Here is a 24,722-nt window from a genome sequence, read left to right as displayed (position 1 = left end):
GCGGAAGAAAATCACGTTTACATTTAAGACTCTCTCACCAAAGCATAAAGCTCCCCCATCACAGTCAGGTTATGATAAGCAACAGCCAAAAACATAGAATGATATCATGTTATGCAGCAGTCGTTACTAGGGATGTCCCGATACACTTCGTTTCCGATACCAATTTAGTGTTTATAGCCATCTCTCTATCTATCTATATATCTATATATATAGATATATCATGTTGTGTTTATAGCAGACTCCTCACTCAAATGTGGACTTGCAGTTTGGGCAACTCCAAAGCAAACTCCACATGCCCCAACATTTTATTTACCTGCCATAGTGTCAACTGTGTGGGATCGGTGGTTAGACTGGCATATTTGCCGATACCGATATGAACCGATATGACCAAATAAGGGCCGATCCGATACTTTTCCGACACCGATACAGTATCGGGACATCTCTAATCGTTACTTGGAATGACACCAAAGATAATCTTTAGATTAGAACATTCAACAAGATTCCTTCCTGCACATAATTATACCAAAAAGGTTCAAATTACATTTATATACCTGTATATCAAAAACAAGCCAACCAGAAGCCTGGAAACAATGGATTTTCTAACTATGGAAAGTTGGAAACCGCTGGGGTCTGACACACAAAGGTACAGATTGGGAGGAGGAGGAGCAGAATGACACCAATTAGAATTGGATGAAAGCCAACAACAAATCCAAAACGGCTACTCACACCTGAATGTGTGACGTAAAGGGCGCAGGCACATTGTCGCATCTCGCCCGGGATTTTAAAACAGCTGCTTCAACTTGCATTTCCATCCACAAGCCGTTTAAAGAAACCCGGACGAGTCACCACCTGCTCTAGGCGTTTTCTTGCTGCCTCTTGCTGCGAATATATTATGTGCCCGCGCCCCAAAGAGTGCCATTTGAGACGGCAGACGTTTTCCCAAAACCAATCAGCAACAAGCCAGAGGATGAGGCACACACATAAATCCACCAATAAGAGGGGAGAAAGCTTTGGGGGGGCCAACCAATCATAATGCAGAAGGAGCAGCGTAGCGTAGACAGGGAGGTGACAACAGGAGCCGGAGGAAGTTGACCGTTTTGAGACTTTTCATGCAATGGAGACCAGTGTTGTTTTCAATGGAGACCAGTGTTGTTTTCAATGGAGACCAGTGTTGTTTTCAATGGAGACCAGTGTTGTTTTCAATGGAGACCAGTGTTGTTTTCAATGGAGACCAGTGTTGTTTTCAATGGAGACCAGTGTTGTTTTCAATGGAGACCAGTGTTGTTTTCAATGGAGACCAGTGTTGTTTTCAATGGAGACCAGTGTTGTTTTCAATGGAGACCAGTGTTGTTTTCAATGGAGACCAGTGTTGTTTTCAATGGAGACCAGTGTTGTTTTCAATGGAGACCAGTGTTGTTTTCAATGGAGACCAGTGTTGTTTTCAATGGAGACCAGTGTTGTTTTCAATGGAGACCAGTGTTGTTTTCAATGGAGACCAGTGTTGTTTTCAATGGAGACCAGTGTTGTTTTCAATGGAGACCAGTGTTGTTTTCAATGGAGACCAGTGTTGTTTTCAATGGAGACCAGTGTTGTTTTCAATGGAGACCAGTGTTGTTTTCAATGGAGACCAGTGTTGTTTTCAATGGAGACCAGTGTTGTTTTCAATGGAGACCAGTGTTGTTTTCAATGGAGACCAGTGTTGTTTTCAATGGAGACCAGTGTTGTTTTCAATGGAGACCAGTGTTGTTTTCAATGGAGACCAGTGTTGTTTTCAATGGAGACCAGTGTTGTTTTCAATGGAGACCAGTGTTGTTTTCAATGGAGACCAGTGTTGTTTTCAATGGAGACCAGTGTTGTTTTCAATGGAGACCAGTGTTGTTTTCAATGGAGACCAGTGTTGTTTTCAATGGAGACCAGTGTTGTTTTCAATGGAGACCAGTGTTGTTTTCAATGGAGACCAGTGTTGTTTTCAATGGAGACCAGTGTTGTTTGCAATGGAGACCAGTGTTGTTTGCAATGGAGACCAGTGTTGTTTTCAATGGAGACCAGTGTTGTTTTCAATGGAGACCAGTGTTGTTTTCAATGGAGACCAGTGTTGTTTTCAATGGAGACCAGTGTTGTTTTCAATGGAGACCAGTGTTGTTTTCAATGGAGACCAGTGTTGTTTTCAATGGAGACCAGTGTTGTTTTCAATGGAGACCAGTGTTGTTTTCAATGGAGACCAGTGTTGTTTTCAATGGAGACCAGTGTTGTTTTCAATGGAGACCAGTGTTGTTTTCAATGGAGACCAGTGTTGTTTTCAATGGAGACCAGTGTTGTTTTCAATGGAGACCAGTGTTGTTTTCAATGGAGACCAGTGTTGTTTTCAATGGAGACCAGTGTTGTTTTCAATGGAGACCAGTGTTGTTTTCAATGGAGACCAGTGTTGTTTTCAATGGAGACCAGTGTTGTTTTCAATGGAGACCAGTGTTGTTTTCAATGGAGACCAGTGTTGTTTTTGTCGACTAAAACTAAGAAGAAAAATGTTCGTCGACTAACTTTTTTTAACTGACGAAAACTAAATGGAAACTAAATGAGAGCTATGGTGACTAAAACTAAGACTAAATTGACAATTTCGTCAACAAATAAAAAGTAGACTCAAATGTTAGGAAGGGACTAGAGGACAAGAGATCCACTATAAGTCATTTTACACTTGGTTGTATGCTGAAAATAGCCGATCGGCTATTTTCAGCAAGTGTGAAAATAGTCATTACGACGGCATCAAAGCCTGCCAAAATACCTTTTAGTCGACCAGATCACCTGTAGATTTAGTCGACTAAAATCTCATGACATTTAGTCGACTAAAACTAAACCAACACTAAACACATTCCACGAGACTAAAACTAAGTGAAAACTAATCAAGAGACTAGGACTACAACTAAAACTAATCAAGAGACTAGGACTACAACTAAAACTAATCAAGAGACTAGGACTACAACTAAAACTAATCAAGAGACTAGGACTACAACTAAAACTAATCAAGAGACTAGGACTACAACTAAAATGTGCTGCCAAAAACAACACTGATGGAGACAGGTCTACAAGCTTGACAAGAGCTTGCTATTTCTTTAAAGGGTTAGTTCAGATTTTTTGAACTTAAGTTGTATGAAATACTTGCCATTAATATAGTGGTTGCAACTGTATTAATTGATTGCCCGAGTCCCGTGGTGGGAGTTCTGCTCTGGTTTTGGTGAAATATCAAGTAGTTCCGGTCATTTTGTGGGGGGCACTGGGGGCCACGCAGTAAAAGTAAATGAATCCACAAAACTAACGTCATTTGTATTGTTGACCTATTTCTAAAATATTAGTGCAACTTCCGTTCTTTTTTTACCCCTCTATCACACAGAACTATGTTTTTTGTGTCCATATCACTACGCCCAAAAAATAGTTCCATGTGATAGAGGGGTCAAAGTTGAACGAAAGTCGCGCTAATATTTTAGAAATAGGTCAACAATACAAATTACGTTCGTTTTGTGGATTAATTTACTTTTACTGCGTGGCCCCAGTGCCCCCCACAAAATGACCGGAACTACTTAATATTGACCAAAACCAGAGCAGAACTCCCACCATGGGACTCGGGCAATCAATTAATACAGTTGCAACCACTATATTAATGGCAAGTATTTCATACAACTTAAGTTCAAAAAATCTGAACTATCCCTTTAACCTGAGATCAGATTCTAAAAATGTCTTCTACATCCTGACAGTTTTCTGAAAAAGCTATGTTTCTATGTCAGTCGTTCTTCGATTTTTCAAAAATAGCAGACCTACAAGCTCATAGCGCGCCACTCGGTGGCGCGCTATGAGCTTGTAGATCTGCTATTTTTCAATAGCTAAAGCATAACATAATGCTAACACCAAAAGGGGTTCCCGCCCAGAATGGGTTAAACATTGTGTTATAATTTAGCTATTGAAAAATAGCAGATCTACAAGCTCATAGCGCACCACCGAGCGGCGCGCTACGAGCTTGTAGGTCTGTTATTTTTTTTTAAATCGTGAAAATATGTATTTCAGAAAACTGGAGGATTTAGAAGATCCTTTTTTTTTTTTTTTTTATGTCAGGCCTAAATGGGTTAAGATGTCCATATTGAATTCCCAAATTGGGCTTGGCTATAAACCAAACCATGCAGCAGGTCACGTTTATCATGCGTCTTCTGCAGAGAGTCTGGCCGCAATCGCTGGCCAGGTGGGCGTATTTGCAGAAACAAAATATTTGATTCTGTCCATAATAAATCACCCAGCCCTAAATTGGACATTTTTTTAAGCCCCGGGGGGCCAACTTCGTCTTCTATCCAGAGAGGGTTACAGGAAGCAGCACACACATTTGCACACAGTCAGCCTAGGCACACTCTTAAGAGTATATATGAATAGAGACGGCACCCGGAGGAAACCCTGAGGAGAAATGGACATAGTGGCCGAATTTGGTATTGCAGCACTGGGCCCAAACACATGAACGTGCGCTGGTCCGTTGACTATCATTGTGGACGTTCACACGTGAACGCTGTTTCATACGTGAACGCTGTTTCATACGTGAACGCAGTTTCATACGTGAACGCAGTTTCATACGTGAGCACATGTGAACGCGTGCAATGATAGCCAACGGCAGCGCGTTCATGTGTTTGGGGCAAATCCATCCCAGAATGCACTCTGTTCCTACCCGGAAGGAGGAGTGAAATCGCCTCATGCGCTTTAGAGCAACTTAATGCAAGTGGATGGGAGGAGAACTCGGGTGCCGTCTCTATTCATATATACTCTAAGGGCACACTTGAACTTCCATGCACGGCCAAAGGAAGCTGTATTTTGCGTCATTTCCGGGTTTTTTTAGACAGCTGGTGGATGGAAAAGAAGCTCCACCCACGCGGCAGAATGCCGCGTGGGTGGAGCTTTACCGGGAATCTGGCCGACGGGGCAACCTGACGCCTGGGTGAAGCTTCTTTTCCATCCACCAGCTGTCTTAAAAACCCGGAAATTACGCAAAAGACAGCTTCTTCTGTCCGCGCATGGAATCTTAAGTGTAGACACAGCCATTGTTAACTTGGTCTTCTATCCAGAGCGGTACAAGGAGGAAGCAGCACACACATTGCACACAGACGCCCTTTCCACCAGTTGGTTCCCAATGGGAACCGGTTCAGTTCTTTGTGGTTCTTAGTCCATGAGCCAGAGCTCCAAAATTGGAATGTTAATTAAGAATTGAGTGGGCAAAACCATACCTATATTAGATTGTTTAATATAAGTAAATTAATATATGATAACTTCCACAGTAGTAGCTTTTTCATATTTTCTTGCATATTTTCCTATATAATGCCTCATTTGCATATTAACCCATTTAGGCCTGACCTCAAAATTTAAAACAATTCTTCTAAATCCTCCAGTTTTCTGAAATAAATATGAGCTTGTAGATCTGCTATTTTTCAATAGCTAAATTATAACATAATGTTTAAAACACCAAAAGGGGTTCCCGCCCCAAAAATGTTTTGGAATACAATAAATCATTGTCTTCGTGTAAGTAATCAACTGGGGAAGTTTCATGGTGATAACAATCTAATATAGGTAATGGTTTTGCCCACTCAATTCATAATTAACGTTCCAGTTTTGGAGCTCTGGCTCATGGACTAAGAACCACAAAGAACTGAACCGGTTCCATTGGGAACCAACCGGTGGAAAAGGGGCCCCATGGTTAACTTGGTCTTCTATCCAGAGCGTTACAAGGAGGAAGCAGCACACACACATTGTTCAAAATGCTACATATATATATATATATATATATTCACCTGAGAAGGTTGATCCACCTGGAACACAATGCACAACACTTAGAACCACAGACAGTAACGTGGAATATCTATCGTCTTAGGTCGCATTCACACCTAATACTTAGGTCGCATTCACACCTAATACTTAGGTGGACTCGATGCAAATGGACGGAGAAGTTGGGATTCTTGCATATTTAAATCAAACTGCGATTGGAAGCGAAGCGAAACCCCCGTTTTTTGGCAGAGTAGAATGCGGTTCTTTGATAGTTTAGACAGTTTTTGGTTTAGACTAGTCATTGGTTAGACCAGTCATTAGTCCTACAACTACAACCTATCTCAAACCCTCACCCTAAACCTAACCTCCCACGGGGCAGCACACCTAAACTTAACCTTAACGGGTGCAGTACTTAGTTTAGACAGTTTTTGGTTTAGACTAGTCATTGGTTAGACCAGTCATTAGTCCTACAACTACAACCTATCTCAAACCCTCACCCTAAACCTAACCCCCCACGGGGCAGCACACCTAAACCTAACCTCCCACGGGGCAGCACACCTAAACCTAACCTCCCACGGGGCAGCACACCTAAACCTAACCTCCCACGGGGCAGCACACCTAAACCTAACCTCCCACGGGGCAGCACACCTAAACCTAACCTCCCACGGGGCAGCACACCTAAACCTAACCTCCCACGGGGCAGCACACCTAAACCTAACCTCCCACGGGGCAGCACACCTAAACCTAACCTCCCACGGGGCAGCACACCTAAACCTAACCGTAACCCATGTCTAACCAATGACTAGTCTAAACTAAGTATGCACCCCGCATTAGGATTAGAACGAGGCTTCAACACCTGCCAAAACGAAGCACACTTTCCGACAATGTGCAGCAGGATTCGTTTTAATCGCAGTGAAGCTTTCTGGTGTGAAGGCGACCTTATAGTCTTTACACACCGGAGGTTCTGCTGGCTCTGAATGAGAGCTCTCTGTTATAAGAGGCTCTGTATTGTCCGTCTGTGTTGTTGAGCTAAACTCAGAACACACTGGACTGATCAGCGACACACTAGCCTGGGCTCCACCTATGCTTTCTTTGGCATCGGCAGCTCCCGGCAAGAATCTAGACCAGGGTTCCCCAATTAATTTTCCTCAAGGGCCATATTTTGACTAGGGTACCAGGCTGGGGGCCGAGTCTGCACGCACGAGGTCGAGGTCTTGCCCTGAAAATTAATTTTCAGGGCATGACCCCATTTGAAAAGGATGCCCAGTTTGACATGCATAGGCTACTGACCCCCATTTAATGCCATTTATATCTGGGACCCCCTCAAAAAAAAAAAAGGAACATGCGACATGAGACTAATTAATTAGAGCGACAGAGAGAGAGAGAGAGGAGTGTGTGTGTTTGTGTGTGTGCGTCAATTTAACAAAGGTGCACACTTTTTTTCGATCAGTTTACAGTCAAAGGTCAAAATTGGCCTCTTGAGATAAACATTAAAAAAAAAAAAATCGCTGAATGGCGATTGTTACGAGGACTCACCATTTAGTCCTCCAACAGCAGGGGGAGCGGTGGTCTGTTTCTGGGTGTCGTACGAGGGCCCGATGTTCCCCAGGTCCTGTAGGAGAACAAATGCACACACTGTCAAATCCACATTGTTTAAAGATGGAGTACCATCACAATTGTTGTATTTTTCCAGTTTTTCATGTGTCTATGAGGTGACAGTACTTTTTTATGTGCAATGGTGTATTAACTTTGTATTTAGGGCTTCTTCCTGGAGGCTGAACCCTTGACAGTCAAACGGGCCAATTAAATAAACAGTAATATAGTGACACCACACCATCAGCCCCTCCCCTAACCCCTCCCCCTTTATCATACAACTACAGCTGTGGGTGCGGCTTCAGTTTCAGTTCAGGTGGATCACCACCCACCAGGAATACTTAAAGGGGCATTCCACTCATTTTCAACATTTTACTATGTCATTAATGTACCTTAGAGCTGTTGTGTGGAAATAATAAAAAAGTTCCCCCATTCTGTGTTTCCTAGAACTAGAGGTCTGAAAAAAATCATTAACATGGTGAAACACATCTTGATGATGTCATCAAGATGTGTTTCACCATGTTAATGGTTTTTTTCATAATTACAGTTCTAGGAAACACAGAATGGGGGGACTTTTTTATTATTTCCACACAACAGCTCTAAGGTATATTAATGACATAGTAAAATGTTGAAAATGGGTGGTTTTCCCCTTTAATGAACTGGTGGGCATGTCCACATAAAAGCATGATTTTAACAAATACTGTACACTTTTTGGAAAAAGTTCTTCCTCCTTATATTATAATAATACCTGATGATCATGTTTTGTAATCACTGATGAAGGCTGGATAGCCGAAACGTTTGTCCCCGTTCAAGAATGGAATAAACTATTTGAACTGAAGTCTGAACTGAAACTGAACCCACTACCGTTATTTTGATATGCCAGTGGTGCTCAAACATTTGAATGTCAAGGACCCCCAGAATTATCTGTATTTGGCCGCGGACCCCCGTCTGAAAATATGTTTTTTCCGGGGACTCCCCCGGGAACAAAGATTTGAGTTGAAAACGATCGCGCTGAAAGAATATATATTCCCAAAAAAAGTAGCAGATCTACAAGCTCATAGCGCGGCACCGAGTGCCGCGCTATGAGCTTGTAGATCTGCTATTTTTCAATAGCTAAAGTATAACATAAATGCTTTAAAACCACCAAAAGGCATTCCTGCCCCAAAATGGGTTAATATCTATGGAAATGTGTGTGTAAAAAAAAGTATTACCTGATCCAACAGGCCGAACTTTGGATAGTCCTCCTCTGGGTCTTTGCTGCCGGGGTCTGGGTGTTCCTTCACCAGGAACACGTCTCGCTCTTTGCTCTGGAACACAGACGCAGAGGAGTGAGCGCGCACAAAAAGTACCGACATGGAAGATTACAAAAGAAATTCATGACATTTTTCTAGTTATATAGAGGGGCATGTGCATGCATAAAGTGAGCGGGAAATCGATTGGCAAAGTGAGTTTTAACTAGGGCCGGGACTTTAACGCGTTAATTGAGATTAATTAACTACAGAAAAATTAACGCGTTAAAAAAATTAACGCATTTAATCGCACCTTTTTTTTCACGGCGGAACGTTTCTCACTGGGCGCATTTCTAGGCTCATTAGGCTGCTGCACTCCTTGCACGGCTTGCAGGGGGAGGAGCAGCAGCAGCAGTCCACTCCACTCTACACTACAGCTCCGTCAGACAACAACTTACAACACCCAAACGTTTGCTCCGTGGATGGGACATTTAGATTTAAAAGCTATCGGATGGACGCGTGGATAGCAGCATGGTTGTGTGCAATGTCAGAGGGAAAGAATCCATAAGTAGCTTCCATGCTAGCTCTGGTCCATAGCCAGAGCTATGGATCAGAGCTAGCTTCCATGCTAGCTGCTTCAGCTTAGCATGTCTCGCAGAGTAGAAGCTTGCACGCCTTGCAGAGGCTCGCGGAGATTTCACCACAGCACGAAGCTGTCAAGCTGTCCTCGATGCGAAACATACTGAAGCAGCAAGTGTGAAAGTCCGTGGTCAGACAATGGTCTGCCCCAACCCCATGTGAAATGCACTCCCCAGCTAGTTCATTCCACGTTTTTTATTTTGTTCCTTTGTCTAAGTTTTTACCCCCTAATAAAGTTGTTTTTATTTTTTTTCTCATGCCCCACCATGTAAAGCACATTTGAGTATTCATAGACACTTTATATAGGCACTTGCTGCACTTGTTTATCTGTTGGAGAAAAAAAGAGTTGTATTGCTTAAAGGGGAATACCCCTCATTTTCAACATTTTTCTATGGAGTTGTGTGGAAAACTGGAAATAATAAAAAGTCACCCCATTTTGTGTTGCCTAGAACTGGAGGTCTGACAAAAAACAGTAACACTATGAAGTACAGCTTTGTGATGTCACTGAGATGTACTTGTTACTGTTACTGATTTTTGTCAGACCTCCAGTTCTAGGCAACACAGAATGGGGTGACTTTTTTTTATTATTTCCACACAACAGCTCTAAGGTATATTAATGTTGAAATGTTGAAAATTAGTGGTATCCTGTAGTCACTATTCATTGATTCACTGGGATACCAAAAAACATTTGAAAAAAAAGGTTTATCACTGTTCTCGGGTTGAATATTGATGCGATTAAAATGCGATTAATCGAGATTAATTAATCACAAAGCTTCTAATTAATTAGATTACATTTTTTAATCGAGTCCCAGCTCTAGTTTTAACGTCATTTATTGCAATCAGAAAAGGACATTTCGGTTTGTATATAATGGGATGTCTGTCAAGGCCAGAAAGTCGTTCTTTTTTGCCACTCAGTAGGCGTTCCCGCATAACTCAGTAGGCGTTTCTGCATAAAAGACGAAAAATGTTCCGTCGACTACCTTTTTCCACTGACGAAAACTAAATAAAAAACGAAACAATGATGACTAAAACTAAGTCTAAATATACTGACGATTTCGTCAACAAATAAAAACTAGACTAAAATGTTAGGAAGGCACTAGTGGACAAGAGATCCAGTACAAGTCATTTAATACTTGGTTGCATGCTGAAAAGCAGATCTACAAGCCCACAACACGTTGCGACGCGTTGTGGGCTTGTAGATCGGCTATTTTAAGCAAGTGAAAAAAAAAAACAACTGTCATTACGACGGCATGTCGTAATGACAGTTTAAACACATCTTACACATCTAAAACACATCTTGTTTGACTAAATCAACTGTAGTTTTGGTCAACTAAAATCCCATGACATTTAGTCGACTAAAACTAGACTAACAAGAACACATTCCAGGTGACTAAAATTAAATGAAAACTTTTCAAAGGACTATGACTAAAACTAAAATAAAACTTGCTGCCAAAAACAACACTGCAACAGCCTGGCCACGCGGGACTACACAAAATACTACCCACTTTAACCCAGACACTAGATTCTACAAAATGTCTTCTAAATCCTGACAGTTTTCTAAAAAAAAACTATGTTTCTGTGCCAGTGGTGCTCAACAATTTCATATCAAGGACCCCCAAAAATATATGTAATTGGCCGCCGGCCCCCATCTGAAAATACGTTGTTCCAGGGACCCCCCCCCCCCCCCCCTCCCAGAAGCAAAGTTTCGAGTTAAAAACGTTAGAATATATATTAAAAGATTTGTGCCACATTTTCACGTTTTTTCAAAAATAGCAGACCTACAAGTTCATAGCGCGGCACTCGGTGCCGCGCTATGAGCTTGTAGATCTGCTATTTTCCAATAGCTAAAGTAGAACATAATGCTTAAAACACCAAAAGGTGAAAAAAAAAAGCTACGTTACCATGGTTTTCACAATGTTGTTGGGCCATGTGACCTTCCCTGGTCTCTGACGAGTGGTCATGCACTCCCAGTGCTTATCGATGAACGGAATGATGTCCTGAAACAACGTGATTGGTTGTATGAAACATTACAACCAATTTAAACCTGAGGAGGATTCTACAAATGTCTTCTAAATCTTGACAGCGTTCAGAAAAACCCTATGTTTCTATGTCAGTGGTTCTCAAACATTTTCATGTCAAGGACCGCCAAAAATCATACTATAATTAACCAAATGTTGTTAAAGGGACACCCCTCCAGGGACCCCCCCCCCCCCCCCCCCCCCCCAGAAGCACCTACAAGCTCGTAGCGTGGCTATGAGCTTGTAGATCTGCTATTTTTCAATAGCTAAAGTACAACATAATGCTAAAAACACCAAAAGGGGGCCAGCCGTTAAACCCCAAACAGTTTGGTCTCTGGACTGACTGAACAACCTTGTCTTTGGAGAACATGGTCTTTGGGTGTTCCTCCTGGGTCCTGGACCGCCACGTCAGGTTAGCCAGAGCTGTCAGACACATCTCTTTAAGGTCTGAAACAAACAGAATTAAGACACATCTCTTTAAGGTCTGAAACAAACAGAATGAAGTCATTTAGCAATAAGTCACAACAGCCATACCATTGAAACACATTCATTCAGGAGAGTAAAACATTTTATTTTATTTTAAATTTCAGATAGTTCTGTCGTCCATGTAGACTCTAACCATTCATAGCCTGGGCAGCATTCCTTTTCTGGTTCATGAACCGGTCGGGAGCGGATGACATCGCCACATCATGTTGTAGTATTGTTTTGTAGTCATCAGGATGATATCACTAGGTCATGTTGTAGTATTGTTTTGTAGTCATCAGGATGATATCACTACATCATGTTGTAGTATTGTTTTGTAGTCATCAGGATGATATCGTTACATCATGTTGTAGTATTGTTTTGTTTGTAGTCATCAGGATGATATCACTACGTCATGTTGTATTGTTTTGTAGTCATCAGGATGATATCGCTACGTCATGTTGTATTGTTTTGTAGTCATCAGGACGATATCGCTACGTCATGTTGTAGTATTGTTTTGTAGTCATCAGGATGATATCGCTACGTCATGTTGTAGTATTGTTTTGTAGTCATCAGGATGATATCGCTACGTCATGTTGTAGTATTGTTTTGTAGTCATCAGGATATCGCTACGTCATGTTGTAGTATTGTTTTGTAGTCATCAGGATGATATCGCTACGTCATGTTGTAGTATTGTTTTGTAGTAATAAGGATGATATCGCTACGTCATGTTGTAGTATTGTTTTGTAGTCATCAGGATGATATCGCTACGTCATGTTGTAGTATTGTTTTGTAGTCATCAGGATGATATCGCTACGTCATGTTGTAGTATTGTTTTGTAGTCATCAGGATGATATCGCTACGTCATGTTGTAGTATTGTTTTGTAGTCATCAGGATGATATCGCTATGTCATGTTGTAGTATTGTTTTGTGGTCATCAGGACGATATCGCTACGGCATGTTGTAGTATTGTTTTGTAGTCATCAGGATGATATCGCTACGTCAAGTTGTAGTATTGTTTTGTAGTCATCAGGATGATATCGCTACGTCATGTTGTAGTATTGTTTTGTAGTCATCAGGATGATATCGCTACGTCATGTTGTAGTATTGTTTTGTAGTCATCAGGATGATATCGCTACGTCATGTTGTAGTATTGTTTTGTAGTCATCAGGATGATATCGCTACGTCATGTTGTAGTATTGTTTTGTAGTCATCAACCTTCCGGAACTTCCTTTTCCCTCAAACCGATTTTTCTCAATAAAAGCTACAGGCTACAAGAGCTTTTATTGTTATTCTTCCGGTTTGAGGGAAAAGGAAGTTCCGGATGATTGTTCCTGCCTGATGACTACACAACAATACTACAACATGACGTAGCGATATCATCCTGATGACTATACAAAAACAATACAACATGACGTAACGATATCATCCTGATGACTACACAACAATACTACAACATGACGTAACGATATCATCCTGATGACTACAAAACAATACTACAACATGACGTAACGATATCATCCTGATGACTACAAAACAATACTACAACATGACGTAACGATATCATCCTGATGACTACAAAACAATACTACAACATGACGTAACGATATCATCCTGATGACTACAAAACAATACTACAACATGACGTAGCGATATCGTCCTGATGACTACACAATAATACTACAACATGACGTAACGATATCATCCTGATGACTACAAAACAATACTACAACATGACGTAGTGATATCATCCTGATGACTACACAATAATACTACAACATGACGTAACGATATCATCCGCTCCAGACCGGTTCACACGGCACTTTTGAAACAGAGCCCAGGCTTTCCTCCGAGGTGGAAACCCGATTGTACTGGTATGTACAAGACAAGTCCAACTGAACCATTCCACATCCATGCACACATAAAGCTGAACACCTACTGGCTTGCTTCCTGAGGAAGTAGGTGTTCCCGCTGTGATGACACACGTTGCAATGGAACACATAGTTGGTCATGAAGGGAAGACATGTTCTAGAACGGAGAAAGAAGAAGACATGTTCTAGAATGGAGAAAGACGTCCGTGAACAAATGATACAAATATTTAAAAATAAAAGGTGTTTAAATGAAGGAATACTTCCATCCCCCTCTGGGCATGCACGTGATCTCAGCACACACACACACCTCTGGGCATGCACGTGATCTCAGCACACACACACACCTCTGGGCATGCACGTGATCTCAGCCCACACAACCTCTGGGCATGCACGTGATCTCAGCCCACACACACCTCTGGGCATGCACGTGATCTCAGCCCATGTTGAACCACACTCTTTGCACACACACACACACACACACACACACACACACACACACACACACACACACACACACACACACACACACACACACACACACACACACACACACACACACACACACACACACACACACACACACACACACACACACACACACACACACACACACACACACACACACACACACACACACGAGAAATTTAGGGGTTCAGTGTCTTGCTCAAGGACACTTTGACACCAACTCTGGGGGAGCCCACAGGGTTCGAACTGGCAACCTTGCGGTTCCCATCCGGCCACTCTACCGCTGATCCACCGCCACCCAGTTATAGTTAGGATTTAGAAGCAATTTGTTTTTATTCGGCCTCGGGTCTAAATGGTTTAACCCATTGTTGGGCGGGTCTAAATGGTTTAACCCATTGTTGGGCCTCGGGTCTAAATGGTTTAACCCATTGTTGGGCCTCGGGTCTAAATGGTTTAACCCATTGTTGGGCCTCGGGTCTAAATGGTTTAACCCATTGTTGGGCCTCGGGTCTAAATGGTTTAACCCATTGTTGGGCCTCGGGTCTAAATGGTTTAACCCATTGTTGGGCCTCGGGTCTAAATGGTTTAACCCATTGTTGGGCCTCGGGTCTAAATGGTTTAACCCATTGTTGGGCCTCGGGTCTAAATGGTTTAACCCATTGTTGGGCCTCGGGTCTAAATGGTTTAACCCATTGTTGGGCCTCGGGTCAAAATGGTTTAACCCATTGTTGGGCCTCGGGTCAAAATGGTTTAACCCATTGTTGGGCCTCGGGTCTAAATGGTTTAACCCATTGTTGGGCCTCGGGTCTAAATGGTTTAACCCATTGTTCGGCCTCGGGTCTAAATGGTTTAACCCATTGTTGGGCGGGTCTAAATGGTATAACCCATTGTTGGGCGGGTCTAAATGGTTTAACCCATTGTTGGGCGGGTCTAAATGGTTTAACCCATTGTTGGGCCTCGGGTCTAAATGGTTTAACCCATTGTTGGGCCTCGGGTCTAAATGGTTTAACCCATTGTTGGGCGGGAACCCCTTTTGGTGTTAGCATTATGCTATGCTTTAGCTATTGAAAAATAGCAGCTCTACAAGCTCGTAGCGCGGCACCGAGTGCCGCGCTACGAGCTTGTAGGTCTGCTATTTTTGAAGAATCGTGAAAAGTGTTTGAGAACGACTGACATAGAAAAACATCGCTTTTTCAAGAAAACAGTCAGGATTTAGGAGACATTTGCAGAATCGGCCTCAGGTCCAAATGGTGTTTAATATTTGAATAATAAACGTACGCCGTGTCTATGGCGAAGGTGTCTGCGGTGAACCACTTCATGCACAGAGCACACTGCAGCTCCACCTCGCCCAGCTGGCGGCCGCTCTCCTCGTCCCCCGACCCCGTCAGGGTGTCCGCGGCCTCAGAGCCTTCGCCAACCGTTTCCTGCAACAACAAACAACAAATGTTTGGAGCTTTTTTTTTTTTTTTTTTAGAAGTAGTTTTTCTGAACACACACTTAACCCATTTAGGCCTGACGTTGACATTTAAAAAATGTCTTCTAAATCATGAAAAAAAATCTGAAAACCCTCATGTTTCTATATCAGTGGTTCTCAATATTCCATGTCAAGGACCCCAAAAATTAATTGTAATTGTCCGCCGACCCCCATCTGAAAATATGGAACCCCTCAGAAGCAAAGATTTGAGTTAAAAACGTTTGTTAAAAAAAGATGTGCCAATTTTCACGATTTTTCAAAAATAGCAGACCTACAAGTTCATAGCGCGGCACTCGGTGCCAACAGCTAAAGCATAACGTAATGCTTTAAACACCAAAAGGGGTTCCCGCCCAAAATGGGTTAACCCAAACAGCGGTGGGGCAGGATTTCATGAAATCAAAAAGAAAGAAATCAAAGCGATTCCATCAATTAGGAAACAAATGTTTAGGAAGTAGTGAAAACTAGAAAAAGTGCCCCTCGGGGCACATGTCTCCACCAGGGCTGGTCAGGTTGTGGCCTCCTGGTGGCGCTATAATAAGCCAATGTGAAAAGGGTGCCATTTCTTCTTATGCCTTGGATGGCAATTGGATGATTTGAGGCATTTTGTTCCAAAAATGTGTTTTGCTAAAATCCACCACAACAACGTGTATACACGTTCTGAAATGCCCCTGCCGACAGATTCAGCAGCGCAGCTCGGAATCGGTTCTTGAGAGATTAGTGACTAAATACGGTAATAGCTACACTGGCTCCATTTGGAACAGCAGGTTTCCCCCCCCCCCCCCCCCTCGCCCTTCCTGAAAAGAAACGTTTTTGGAACATACAAGGTTTCTGCAGTCCGGACCAGACAACATACACAGTGATGTAAATAGGTTTTCAATGATGTAATGAGTCACGGGATGGTCTTCTAGATGAGTCCCACTTCAACAATGTTAGGAGTCATATTTTGCCATTTTTACAATTTACAAATTTAAAGGAGCATTCAGTGATTTGGGTGATTTGGAAAACCACCCAGTCCGCCCCGGTAACAAAATGTGCACATGCACGCTCTACAGTGGGGGGGAAGTGCAACAGGCCAACAGCATGTGCACCAAGGCCCGCCCCCACTCGATCATGATTGGAGGAAGGCCCCTCTCATCCTGATTGGATGAGGGTTTTGCCACCCGCCACCAACACTGAAACTAGGGTTTTTTGACCCCAGGGGCTCACTGGGGACAGGGAGGAACTCCTTATATGGTCAGCACACTCTATAGTAGGGAGGATTATCCAGAAAAAAGTGATATTTGAATTAAGTAAAATCACTGAATATACCTTTAAAGGAGAATTCCATGCTAGAAGGCTTTCTTAGTAGTTGTTACGTCCCCACCAAAGAGGTCCAGGTGTTTTTTTGTACAAAAACTCCTTATTGGCTATTTCCCCTACCATAAGCCCTCAATGAATTGCATTGAATGGAATGGGAATTGAATGGGGCGTTGTGCTAATTCGCTTATTTCCATCGAAATAAGTAGTAAAGTGTGCCGCTTGGGATATTATTTACATTATGAAGAGAGAATATATGTACAAAAATAAAAAATCACACCCGTGTGAACTGAGTGGTGTAAGGTTGATTCAGCTGGAGTTTTTGTCCGATGTGAGGTATTATATAAGGTAAGGTATTATATAGCCTGATCAGCTCTGATCTGACGTAATGAAATCACACCCGGATGTGATTTCACAACTGGCTTTTTTTGTGCAGAAAAAATGACCACGGTTGCTACGGTCATCCAGTTCACCCGGGTGTGATTTAATTACGTCAGAAATTATTTTGAACATAGCAACCATGCTCATTTTTTTATGCACACAAAAGCCAGTTGTAGGAGTGGTTTACACCACTCAAAAATAATAATTTTGAGCGATGGAAATAAGCAAATTAGCACCCCATAGCCCATTCAATGCAATTCATTTAGGGCAGGGGAAATAGCCAATAGAGGGTATGCGTGTGACATCATCATCAAACCAGGAAGTTATGCGGGAACGCCTACTGAGTGCCAAAAAACTACTTTCTGGCCTTGACAGCCCATACATCCAAACAGAAAAGTCCAATATGCTTGCATTAAACAACGTTAAACTCACTTTGCCACTCACTTTGCCACTCGATTTGCCATTCACTTTATGCATGCGCATACCCTCTATAAGGAGCTTTTGCACAAAATAACACCTGGACCTCTTTGGTCCAGGTGTAACAACTACAAATAAAAGGTAAGAAAGCCTTCTAGCATGGAATTCTCATTTAACTCCCATTTCATTTTATATGGTTATAATGTGGTTGTATTCATGTAGAAAACAGAAGAAGAAATGATTATTATAACTAAAGCTAGCAAAATAAACTAGAATAAAAAAACAGTACAGTAGTACAGTAGTGCATCCTGTGGATGCAGAGGTGGTTTTATTGCGTCCCTTAAACTATAAACTGCGTTTCGGGATGCAAAATGCACCCTATTAATCTCTGTCATACAATATCAAAGCTAGTCGTTCTGGGAATTAAATGCCAAGCATCAGGTGAGAATTGGAAAGCTCTAGAATGCATATTAGAAATAGTTACCGTTCCCTCTTTTCCATTGGATGACTCGGTGTCCATGTTAGCTGCTAGTTCACCGAATCCAGCATCACTGGAATAGAAGAATATATAAACGGTCATGACATTGACCAACAGACCGTGGTTTCTTAACCCATGGGCTGAGGGTGCTGGCGGCGTGTCCTCTCCTCCACGTCATCAGTGCCCATACCCGAGGCGGGGTTGGCGAAAGGGCCTTTCTGTGTGGAGTTTGCATGTTCTCCCCGTGTCCCCTAGGGTAGGTAGTAGTACCCTCACAAAAAACATGCAGTAGTAATCCTGGTCTCTAAACTGCCTCCCCCTGGCCAGCCAGGGCGCCTGATGGAGGGGAAAGGAACTGGTTGGAATAACGTGTTCCTTTCCACGCGCTACGTCCAACCAGGGAAACTCCCCCCTGTCAGGTGTAAAGGAGCGACATGGACACTCATGCATGAAGGAAGCATGAGTTCAAGTCCGTTGCTCTCCCCAGGTTGGCGGAGGGTGTGTAGAGCCCAGGATCACATTAGTTAATTGACACAGGGGTGAAAAATGGGTTACAAAATCGTGGGATAAAAAATAATAATAATAGGGGTCCATGACGTAATGCATATCAAACTGGGGTCCTTGAAATAAAAAAAAAGGTTGATGATAAAAAAAATCACACCAGTGTGAAGTGAGGGGCGTTCTTATCATCGTACATCATCATGACGTAAAATAGTCACTTTGACACTATGACGCAAAATTCTCCATTCATTGTCAACGGGAATTTAATGTTTGTGTAGGACAAAGTTTGTGGACAGACACCAAAAGCTGGATATAGGAGGGGCTAGCGCCCGTCAAATCAAGTCTTAAAAGAGATGTCACAAAGAGTCTTCTTTGTGTCTCCATAGAGAACCACTGCTGGCCATCAAATTATTGGCTTAGGAATGTAAAAAAGATATCCAAGAATTCAAGTCTCCATGGGCTTAGGCTGGCCTAAGTTTTTTTGAGTGGTGCACTGCAACCACTCCCTTATGGAGCTGTGTGTGTGGCTGGCTGGGTGGCTGGCTGGCTGCTGTGTGAAGTGAGGGGCGCTCTTATCATCATACATCATCTCATTACGGGGGGGGGAAAAAATCACAATTTGAGTCCTCACATTCGTCTTCAATGTTTCTACACAAAACTGGCCATTAACCCATTTTGACCTGATTCTACAAATATCTTCTAAATCCTGACAGTTTTCTGAAAAACCCATGTTTCTATGTCAGTGGTTCTCAAACAGTTTCATGTCAAGGACCCCCAAAAATATATGTAATTGGCCACCGACCCCCATCTGAAAATATGTTGTTCCAGGAAGCCCCCAGAAGCAAAGATTTGAGTTAAAAACGTTCATTGTGAAAGAATATTTATTCAAAGATTTGCACCACATTTTCACGATTTTTCAAAAATAGCAGACCTACAAGCTCGTAGGACGCCACTCGGTGGCAATCCATAGATTGTGCATTACATTTAAAAACCCCCATTTAAAAAGATATGCCTGCAGGGAGAAGATTTTTTTATGGCTCTATAGAAGTGATTCTCAGCCCGTTTCATTTCAAGGACCCCCTAGTTTGACATGCATTAGGGCTACTGACACCCCATTTCTATCTCTGGGACCCCAATTTATATTGTAAAATCTATGTTAATTTAACTCCGAGAGTGTACAAATGTACACATGGAACCAAATGGACCCATTGGGGTCCATTTGGTTCCATGTGTACACTCCCTTGAGTTACAGACCCATAAGGGTCCATTTGGTTCCTATTGATTGAAATATTTATTAACAGTGTGCAGAATTACAGTACATTCCAAGCACAACTCAATACAAAGACTGTTAACTTTGAGTGGACGACCCAATACAGCATTACACTTGTTTACAAGAGGGTCCACCTTGTTCAATTCATCAAAACATTTAGAGACTAATTATGACTAATTATCATTTAGCAGTGGGGACCCCCTGGAACTCCCTCAGGGACTCCACTTTGGGAACCCACTGTTCTGGACAACACATACATTAGCATTCATCTCATTCATCATGAATCAGGTGGCTAAGCTAGCAGCTAGCCCAGATGCTACTTCTTCTCTTGCTATCTCTGACTCGTAATGGGAGGTCAGGTTTATATAAACAAATATCTTATACACGGAGGGAGTTAATGTGTCTAAAAAGTGCGTCGCTACAACAATAAAAACGTGTTTTGTTACCTCTCTGCAGGCTCTGGGTCCACAGCAGCAGCAGCCTCCGCTCCGGACGACGCCATGTTGGATCCAATAACAATAAAACATAATGGGAAAATACCGCGAGACTCCGGCGAGAGGCGGTTGGGGATGTTGTACTTCCGGGGTCGCGTGCGTCGAAAACGGCAGATCTGCAAGCTCTACGCGTCCCAACTGCAGCCGAGCCAAAGAGCTTGCAGATCTGCTGTTTTCAACAGCATACAATTTTTTAAACAAATAAGACACGGGAAACCATGAAATATAAAATATTGAATCTACAAACAACATAAATAAATAAATGAATGAATGAATAATTATTTTCTTTAAAAGAGAAGGCTGCTCACATTTCCAGTAAAGCCTTCTTGTTCGGCTGCAATTCGAAACTGGCCCCCGTAGGCTAATACAAATCTTTATTAAAAATGTTTTCCCCTACACTGTACAAGTTTTTTCCATCCCTTTTTTTTACATTATTTTATGATGATTTCCTGTTTTTTTTCATAGAAGTGTATCGTCTTTAATTCAGATAATTCTCATGGTGAATTGAAAATGGAGAACCCTGATGTAAACAAGTATTGGGTTTCGTCTGCAATGTAGCAGTTTTTGTATTGACTTTGTATTGACTCGTTTGAAATGTACCAATTCTACATAGTGTGAAATACAAATTTCAATCAATCAAAACCTCATGCCATGCGGAATCTTAGGAAAATACCCCATCTGGTGGCCAACAGAGGCATACCACTGTTCTAGAATCTATTCGTCTTGAATTTGGCCATATCCACTTGCCCAAATGTGCTGTGCTGACCTCATCACATTTGTGATGACGGCTATCGATGCTTTTAGGCCAAGGGGTGTTTTTCGTGGAAACTAATGCTTGGAATGGATTCAGAATCATGAAAACCCCCTAGTTTGACATGTGCACATGCTACTTAAAGGTATGATGACATTTTGCCTTATATTGGTTGTCTATGGTGACAAATGACCAAATTAATAGGAAAAACACAAATAAAAAGTATGGGGTGGCTGTAACGAAGACTCTCGCTTCCAGTCATGTTGGATCTGAGTAGTTGCTCATTGGATATTTAGTCCCCATATACGGGGATATCCGACTAGGACGTTGGGCTATATGACATATGACATGTCTATTGTCTAGTATGACAGTCCCTATATTTGGCCCGAGCCGACCTAGTGCTGAACTGCTGATATCAGATAGATGTGGTAGAACCACTATGGATAGATCTAACTGGCTTAGACATTGTGACAAGCCTGGTCGGAGAATATAACAAGGGTCGGCTTCAGGGAGAAGGCAGAAGTCAAGGCATCCTGGTTTAAGTTCTAACCGGACACAGGATTAACCTGCGCACGTGCGCGCGCGACATTTTCGTGTTTTTTAGCTAAATTTAACAAAATCAAAGGCCAATGACACCCTTTTGAGGGCGTCAAACCCAGTACCGCATGGCCCAATTCCCCCGAAGGGCCCCTGAGAGCCAAGGGCCCCTGGGCCACGGCCCCACTGGCCCAATGGCTAATTTGTCCCTGACCGGACACCACTGCAGCGGGTCCTAACCTAAGTAATCAGCAATAGAGCCTTGAGCTATTTTATAGTCATGACACCACAGGTTAATCCTGAATGCCACAGACGAAAAACAGTCTAAGTCCACACTATTTATCCATAATGTATAAATGATAGATTACATTACAGTCATTTAGCAGACGCTTTTATCCAAAGCGACTTACAATAAGTGTATTCAACATAGGTAGGGAACAAAAACTACTAATCACCAGAAGTCTTTAGTGCATTTTCTGCAAAAACAAGCGACCAAGAGTATACCTAGTGCTAAGGTAAAAGTGCAATATATCAGCTACCTATTTCCTTAAACAGATGAGACAAAATAGCTAAATCAAATGAGCATGAGCTAAAACAATTAAGTGTATCGACTAAACAAGATCCAATAAACAATACAACAATAGAAAACAAGCGTTCGTACAACTAGTTAACAACAAGTAGGTCAGGCAGAGAGGAAGGGTAGTGTTTCCTGAAGAGGTGGGTTTTCAACCTGCGGCGAAATAGATAGATAAGGGGTCAGGACAACGAGGTCTTTTCGTGGAGGAGTCAGTCTGAAAATTGGACTTAGACTTAGACTGTTTTTTGTCTGTGGTACTGTTACTGTTGAGCGTTTGGGCCTGTGGCTCCCCAGCTACAATAGAGCTGAGCCCGGCTGTCAGGGCTAGTGGGCCGGGTCTTGGCTGGGGGGGCTGTCAGGGCTAGTGGGCCGGGTCTTGGCTGGGGGGGCTGTCAGGGCTAGTGGGCCGGGTCTTGGCTGGGGGGGCTGTCAGGGCTAGTGGGCCGGGTCTTGGCTGGGGGGGCTGTCAGGGCTAGTGGGCCGGGTCTTGGCTGGGGGGGCTGTCAGGGCTAGTGGGCCGGGTCTTGGCTGGGGGGGCTGTCAGGGCTAGTGGGCCGGGTCTTGGCTGGGGGGGCTGTCAGGGCTAGTGGGCCGGGTCTTGGCTGGGGGGGCCTACACAAGTTGTTCAAATGAACAATGCAAAATGAACTCAACCTAAAATTAACTAAAACTAAATAGAATTGCATGTGAAAGCATTTTCATTTCAGATGGAATCATATCTGATGCCATCCTACCCTTTTTAGCTTCTATAAATCAAGGCTTTCCTCATAATACCTAAAGAACTAAATTAAGACTAAACAATAACTAAACTGACAGTAGAAAATTCCTACAAATAAAACTAGGCTACTTAGGCCTATGTTTTAGTTCAAAACAAAACCTTAACTGAAATCAAACACCAAATGAGAAACAAAAAACGATGAATACTTCAAAACTGTCATATATACAAAACATAGGAAGCCCATTAGAAAATATTGATTTATTAACATTTCAATCATGTTGGGCCAACATTGACTCAATTATTGTTTAGGTAAATTTGGTAAAACTTTACTAACATAAATTGTATTTTAAACATTAAACGAAAATGACATCAAGGCATTTAATTTCAAATGAAGTTGCAATGCTAACCTCCCACTATCCCACACAAACTATACTTCTGTCCCTCAAATGAACAGTTTGGATCTGGTCACCCTAAGAGCAGGTTAATAGGAATATAACTATAATCAGCAGTGATTAGAGGTGGTCTCCATACTCTTCCATTGATAAATGTAGACCCTGATGTCAGGTATAGGAGTTGACAATGTCAGTAAAGTTATTTGTAGCCGTACGGCGCACCAGATATTATCTTTAGGTACGGGTCCCTGATGATGATGATCTCAGTCAACCTGGATCTCAACCCAACGTGTGTCGAGACGGCAGAGGATTCTGTGGGTTGGCGTGTCATCGTGATGCGGTCCAAGTTGCAGCGGTGTCGGCTGTTGGTGGTGGTGCCGTGGGCCTGGTTCGTTGAGGCAGACAGATTATTATTATTATTATCTTTATAATTATTATAAATAATTACATATAATATTGTTTTTAATTTCAAACAATGCAAAAAGGTCATGGCTGCTTCCGAGAGATTAACATTTCAAACTATATGAATGAAGCTTTAGATGAAACTGAGGTGGAGCTAGAGTGTGTCAAAACTTTGAGGACAGTAAAAATAAAGAGTAATTGAGAAATTGAGAATAGAATAACAGCTCTCATAAGAGACTGAGCCAACTAATAAATACAATAAGGGGGAGAGAGTAGCCAGCGTAAGTAAAACGGACTGTCTTCTAAATTAGGACAGTCACTGCTGACCCCACTTAGAACCGGGCAAGGCATGCATGTTATGTTTGTAGAATATCGCCCAAATTCACTTACACTACAGTTTATAGGTTTAATATAGTGGGTTTAATTATTGTTTTTGTACAAGCTATACCCACATATTAGTTTACAATTAAATAAGAGTGGGAGAAATAATATTAAAGCAAAACATTATTATACAATACAAGGTGAGTACTCAAAAAAGTGCAACGCAACTACAAAAGACAGAGTACCTTACTCTGGCATCATGTAGAAGCAGATACCAACTACAGTAATGTATCTACGCGAGTGAATAAGGTGATAGAATGAGCTGGAATGGAGAGCAGGTAAAGACTGACAAAGTGACAGACCTCAGCACCTGTTCAGAAGTTTGGTGACCTGGCTGTGGAGTCTTAAGGCCGATTCATACTCCTATTTTAGAGCCGAATAAAAGTCGGTTCGGCTCTGTAGAGCCTACAATGTGACGTAATTTTGGTTCGGGGGGGGCGGGTACCGTCCTAAAGTCGGCTCTTCGGTGCTACTGAAAATTTCTGACGAGCCGAAATCATTTCGGCACTACAGCGACGAAACAGCGGTAAAATAGGAGTATGAATCGGCCCTTAGTCCATTGGTTCTCAGACTTTTAACACATCAAGGACCC

At 42.3% G+C, this 24,722-nt stretch overlaps 1 protein-coding gene across 2 annotated transcripts in view; it reads right to left on the bottom strand.

The window, feature by feature from the left end:
* Positions 1 to 20,419, bottom strand: part of ash2l (ash2 like, histone lysine methyltransferase complex subunit) — a 42,140-nt gene extending 21,721 nt beyond the window's left edge. The window contains exons 1-9 of one of the 2 annotated variants that reach the window (XM_079524659.1): positions 20,325 to 20,419; positions 18,114 to 18,180; positions 15,340 to 15,485; positions 13,665 to 13,753; positions 11,616 to 11,710; positions 11,147 to 11,242; positions 8,589 to 8,684; positions 7,321 to 7,396; positions 5,811 to 5,828 (exon numbers count right to left, since the gene is read on the bottom strand). In XM_079524659.1, coding sequence (XP_079380785.1) covers positions 5,811 to 5,828; positions 7,321 to 7,396; positions 8,589 to 8,684; positions 11,147 to 11,242; positions 11,616 to 11,710; positions 13,665 to 13,753; positions 15,340 to 15,485; positions 18,114 to 18,180; positions 20,325 to 20,380 — 739 coding nt within the window. In that variant the 5' untranslated portion in view covers positions 20,381 to 20,419. The remainder of the gene's footprint in view (positions 1 to 5,810; positions 5,829 to 7,320; positions 7,397 to 8,588; positions 8,685 to 11,146; positions 11,243 to 11,615; positions 11,711 to 13,664; positions 13,754 to 15,339; positions 15,486 to 18,113; positions 18,181 to 20,324) is intronic. The other variant, XM_079524660.1, reaches the window with a different exon arrangement.
* Between the last annotated feature and the right edge of the window lie 4,303 nt (positions 20,420 to 24,722).

The sequence above is a fragment of the Electrona antarctica genome (genome assembly GCF_951216825.1).
Source record: "Electrona antarctica genome assembly, chromosome: 16".
In the NCBI taxonomy this organism is placed as follows: domain Eukaryota; kingdom Metazoa; phylum Chordata; class Actinopteri; order Myctophiformes; family Myctophidae; genus Electrona; species Electrona antarctica.
The sequence above is the reverse complement of the archived record's forward strand: the minus strand, read 5'-3'. Positions and strand labels throughout refer to the sequence as shown.